The 6,123-nt window shown below is 40.3% G+C and overlaps 1 protein-coding gene across 1 annotated transcript; it reads left to right on the forward strand.

Annotated features, from left to right (window-relative positions):
- Positions 1-1,590: 1,590 nt before the first annotated feature.
- Positions 1,591-4,858, forward strand: LOC131036869 (long-chain-alcohol oxidase FAO4A). The gene is made up of 3 exons (XM_057968873.2): positions 1,591-1,998; positions 2,099-2,368; positions 2,795-4,858. The coding sequence occupies exons 1-3, from the start codon at positions 1,591-1,593 to the stop codon at positions 4,502-4,504; spliced, it is 2,388 nt and encodes a 795-aa protein (XP_057824856.2). The 3' UTR covers positions 4,505-4,858.
- The last annotated feature ends 1,265 nt before the right edge of the window (positions 4,859-6,123 follow it).

Here is a 6,123-nt window from a genome sequence, read left to right on the forward strand (position 1 = left end):
CAACAATGCTTTATGATTTGCTTAATATACATGAAAAAAACACATATTTGCATAGAATGAGGCTTTTAACATAAGAGATCAATGCTAATGGTGAAATTGGACTTTGGGGTGTTACATTTTATATGTAATGGTTATGATGGTGGTTGAAAATACCCATATGCATTTGTTCTCTAACACACAAAAATTTCTACTTGCATTTCAATAAAGATGCATGCCATCCTGCAATATCGATTCTTTTCCATGACGCAAATCTAACTGCTAGACATTATGAGCCTATCTTTACCAGGGTAAGGACATTAAATTGCCTTCAAAGCATGAAATCATAGTTGCCAATTACATATTGCAATTTGGACTATGTCTAGAGCACAACTGCAAATTCATTCGATCTTGGACTTTGTCAACTGACTACATTTTCTACTCCTTGTGGTGAAAGCATGTTTGTTGTTGTAGCTTTTCTAGTTGGTGAATAGTTTGATGCAATTGCTTTACGATTATTTATCGCTCAATACTTTGCCAATACATTGAATGTACTAAACAAATTTGCATTGGCATGTTTTGACATGTTTGAGTAGTCTATTGTAACAAACAACAATTGTCTACTACAATTACAATCACTCATTTCTAAGATTGCAATTCTATATGTAGAAAGGTTTTTCAAGGTACTTTTTGTTTGGAAAATTTGATATGTAAAATTGAGTAGGAAAATTTGTGGGAGGACCAGATCTCTCATTATGACCTTCAAGTTGTTGTCCATGCAATAGTTCTTTCTGCAACTTGCAACCGTGCAAGAAACCCTTGGAGAGAATGTTTTTTTACAAATATGAGATTTTCAAAGGAGATTTGTCTTGTTATTGATATAACTCTCCTCGCACGAATGCAAGATGTTGAAGCTTATCTAAGACAAGTAGCATACCATGCAGTTAGTTGTAGGTCCATGTGCTCTTCCAACAAAAAAAAACTTAAAACATTAAGAAACATAAACATGCAACCAACTTTCCTGAAATGTGATTGGTCAAAGCTTTTTTCTTTCATATTGAAGTGGGTAAATAGAAAACTATTAACAGATTTTTTTTTTCTTGATAGTGATTTCTAGACAGGACTAATACTGAAAAAGTTAGATGAAAACATTACTCTCAAACTAAATGAGGGAACTAGATAGATACTAACTTATATGATAAATTTAAATACACATGAATAATATCCTTTAATTTTAGTTGGATGCATTTAAAATATCTATTAAAAAAGTAGCTGCCTTCATGATATCGACATCTCTATTGTAATTGGGGAAAGAAATATAAAATTAATTCTCAATTGGCATTCAAGGTTGTCAATTTCAATTTCAACGAACTAATAAAGAAAGTAGATCGAACATATGGAGTAGAGGACGGCGCGACAAATGCGGTTGCCGACCATGGAAATCCCAAGTTGCATGGTATAAAATTGATGGGTTTTAAGTTTTAACAGCCAACTTTTTTGTAGTTGAAGATATAATGGTATAAATTCAATAAAAATGTGAGAATGGTGTTATCATTATAATTATAACCGAGTATTTTTGGCGTTGAATAAAAGATTCACAGTAATAAAGTAATAATGATGAGCATGGATCACTCTCATGAACGGACAAATTTTGGTGGTTTAGGTGCCGTTAATCCTCCCTCTCATTATATTTTGGGTTTATACTTGGTTGCATTTGAAAGTAAGAATTTGAAGAAAATAATGGAAATGGGTTCATACGGTGAAAAAATTGCTCCCAGTGGAGCTGAACCATTTCAGAACGATATGAAGGAATCGGCCATGGATGCCCATTCTCTGCTGAGAGGTGGCAGGCCAAGTTATGAGAATAAAAAGTATTCAGAAGCCCAGATGGAGGCTTTGACAGCTTTGTGTGATACCTTGTTTCCTTCTCTGGATCACCATGCAGTTTCAAACAGTGATGAGGAGGATGCACTTAAATCTTTCTATGGCACCTCGGCTTCCCAAGCTGGAGTACCAGTACATGTATACTTGTCTTTCTTGTTTGTACTCTTTTTTCTTTCTTTTTTTCAGAATTGAGAGAAATTGACATTGATTATTAAGGTTCTCCTTAAATTGATTTCAGTTAGCAGGATATATGTCTGAGCGCTTGGCACACGCTTGTTTGGGATTGCTGAGCCTAGCATTGTGGCTCCTTTCAACATGGTACGGGACATTTATATTGTGTGGGAGATTATCTCTATCCTGCCATTTTCCCTATTTCCAAAAGTTTTCCCAGGTTGGACAGCATTCAAGGGAGGAAATTATGCTTTCTTGGTCACACAGCTCCTTCCATCTCTCTCGTCGACTATTTAAGGCCATCAAATTCTTATGCTGCCTTACATTCTACACAAAGGTATATCCATAATTTTGTGTTTTTCAATTGCATAAGCACATGAAAGACAAGCCCTTCCCATACATATACTAGATGTTTTTTGAGGTTTTATATATTTCCTAAAAGAAATGGTTAAATGTATGCTAGAACACATGAATTACAATTGTATGGAGCTTTCGAAAAGGCTTTCAGACTAGGGGTCTGAAATTTTTGCCGTTTTTGTGCAAATAATAGACACTGAATCTACTAGAAAGTTATGATGACTTTTACAGTGATTTTTATTAGATTGTATCCGTGATATGATTCTTATAGATGCATACAAGAAAAATCTGAAGTGACATTAGATAAAAAGACAAATGGTAACAGGCTAGCTGAAGGGACAAGATCACCATCTAAAATAGTCTGCAGAATATTGGACTGTTCTTTTAAGACATAACTGGTTTGCAGGTGGACGAGAAGAATGAAAACCCTTCCTGGAAAGCAATGGGTTACTGTGGACCAGATCCTGAGCTGCGATCCCAAAGAAGAAAGGAAGCCACGAAAAGCCCATTGCATGACAAGGTCATTGACTTGCAAGATGTTGCAGAAACTAGCATAGCCAACACTCTGCGCATGGCTGGTTGTGAGGTTACAGAGGGGAGTTCCGGAAAAGGAAAGAAGAAAGAGAAATCGATTACTATAAAATGTGACGTGGTAGTAGTTGGGTCTGGCAGTGGAGGAGGAGTAGTTGCAGGGGTGCTTTCAAAGGCCGGTCACAAAGTGATAGTGGTGGAAAAAGGCAAATACTTTGCAAGGAATGATCTGTCCTTACTGGAAGGGCCTTCGTTGGATCAGATGTATGAGGGGGGCGGGCTCTTGGCCACGGACGACCTCGGGATAGTCCTTCTGGCAGGATCCACCATGGGCGGAGGGTCCTCCGTCAACTGGTCTGCCTCAATCCGCACGCCTGCTCATGTAATTTCCGAGTGGAGTGACGAACTCAAGCTCCCTCTTTTTTCCTGCACACAGTTTTCTGAAGCCACGAGCGCTGTTTGCGAGAGAATGGGCGTGAAGGAGGAAGTGTGCAGTGAAGGGCTGGCCAACAAGATGCTGAGAAAGGGGTGCGCGCACCTCAACAACGACGTGCTCGACGTTCCGCGCAATGGTGATCCAGAGCATCGGTGCGGCTGGTGCTGCTTCGGCTGCAAAGACGGAACGAAACAGGGCACGCAGGAGACGTGGCTCGTCGATGCTGTCAATCACGGGGCTGTTATTCTGTCATCATGCAAAGCCGAGCGAATCATCATCACAAAGGCGGCGGCCGCAGGAGTAGTGATCGAGGCAGGAAACAGGGGATTCCATATGGAGGTGCAGTCGAGAGTCACGGTTGTTTCCTGCGGAGTTCTGTGCAGCCCTGTTCTGCTTAAAAAGAGTGGAATGAAAAATCCCAACATTGGGCGCAATCTCCACCTTCATCCCTCCCTGATGGCGTGGGGGGTTTTCCCCGAGGGCAGTGAAAAGAGCTACGAGGGCCCCATTATTACTGCAATGCATCCAGTGGGTGACCCATCTGGGTACGGAGTCATCATCGAAACCCCTTCGCTGCACCCGGGCTTGTTTTCAGTCAATATGCCGTGGATATCCGCTCTCGACATGAAAGAACGAATGTTGAGATTCTCCAGAACTTGTCATCTTTTCGCCTTGGCCAGAGACAAAGGCTCCGGCACAGTCAATCTGCAGGGTCACTTAACATACAGATTGAGCTCCCAGGATGAAAAAAATCTGAACAAAGGAATCGAAAAGGCCCTCAGGATTCTCGTCGCTGCGGGCGCACAGGAAATCGGAACTCATCATTGCAAGGGCGAGCGTTTGAAGATCCCCGGTTCGAGTGCAGAGGAGATTGAGAGGTTTATTAAGAATGTGAGCTGGAGGCGATTGAAGGACTTGTCGACTCCTCTGAGCTCTGCGCACCAGATGGGTAGTTGCAGAATGGGGGCGGATGAGCGTGTTTCGGCGGTGGACTGGAAAGGTGAGTCGTGGGAAGTGAAGGGATTGTTTGTAGCGGACGCAAGCGTACTGCCCACTGCTCTTGGCGTTAATCCAATGGTTACTGTTCAGTCTATTGCTTACTGCATTGCCAACTTTGTTCACCAATCTCTCAAAACCGAGCCACATTAAAATTAGCACAATCAGTGTACGCCAATTCAGTTCTGAATATTCACAAGTTCGGAGTCCAATTTCATTGATATTTCAGTCATTCATGCTTGTATGTGACGGCATAATTGGTACTTCTTGCCTTGTTGATGAACTTTGCCGGTTAAATTCACTGTCTTGCATTGTGTTTTTCAGTTTCAGCCGTAGCAATCTACTTTGATCCACTCTAGGTTATTAGCCGATAGGCTATTATAATTGAAAAAGCTGTCGCCGGAATGTAATGTAATGTCTGACGCTGGGAAATATTTCCCGGCGGACAATACTTCCGGCCAAACAAAATTCACGTTTCCACTAATTTTATCGGCTAAATCTTTTCCATTCGGTCGTACAAATTCAATGCATTCTCCTTACCCTGCAATCATCGCATTCCAGGCAACCACATTTCGTTCGGGCATTTTGTTAAACAGTTCCCTTGCATGATCCATATGGCCAGAATTAGCATATCCAGAAAGAACACTGGTTCATGTACAGAAATCTCGTACGGACATGTGTTTAAAAAACTTGGCGTGCATTATCCATTCTTCCAAATTTGACATACATGTCAATTAAGCAGTTTATTAGATAGAGATAGGGTTCAAATCTAACTTTGATCAATTAACCGTGGACAGTTATTTTTTCTCTCAGGCATCTTCTTCTAACACACTCTAGCAGTAGACAGAATAAGTATCAGCACTCACCTGAGTAATCCTACCATCAAAGGTATCCTCGTCGAGGCATTTTGTCAAACATTTGGTAGGCAGTCTCAAATGATCCAGAATTATTTTGTTGCTTGCCAGTTTATCTTTAAATATGCCGTGGAGAGAAGCGAATCCAAAACTCCGGAGAATGATTTTCTGGTAGCCATTTCTCACTCGTACCCAAAGCATACTTTTTTGCATGGCAATGGTACTGAAATTTTAACTCTTAGCTGATCTTCATAGTTGTCAATGTAATCTCATGTTGTAATAAGTGCTGCTCGTACCCCAAGAACCCAATTGAATTGGGCAAGTTTTCGTTTTTTCTGTAAGAATGGCGTTTAAAAATTACTTCCTCAAATGGAAATGGGACAGAGATTTTCGGGACGCGGTCCCATGTTGGGATTCCTGGTTTTGAATGTTCGGTTTTTAAGTTATAAATTGGAGGGATAGATTCTACACAAAGAAGTGAAAATAACAACGAACGACCACCAAGGTCAGTAAGAAATATGAAGAGACAAAACACACTAATAAATGATGACACTCTACCAATTAGAAAACAAAACAAAGGGTGAAATATAGGTTTTGAAGTAATGGAGCTAGCTAATGATCATGATAGGAAAGGGGATTGTTATCATATGATTTCGTTCTTTTTTGACATAGAGATCGAATTGCAAGAGTGAGGTTCTTGTTCTTATGGGATCTAGATGGAACCTAATTACTTGAATGACTGGAATGATATCAAGATTGTAAAACAACTTTTCTTTCTAATCTTGAGGAAACAAACCCTCTTCAAACAAATTACAGTAACATATACTTAAAATTGCAATCGATGCATGGACATATTGGTGTAACATGAATATGAGATACGACACAAAGGAATTTATCAAGGTACTCCTACTTCTTTGG

This window comes from Cryptomeria japonica, chromosome 2 (genome assembly GCF_030272615.1).
Source record: "Cryptomeria japonica chromosome 2, Sugi_1.0, whole genome shotgun sequence".
Lineage (NCBI taxonomy): Eukaryota > Viridiplantae > Streptophyta > Pinopsida > Cupressales > Cupressaceae > Cryptomeria > Cryptomeria japonica.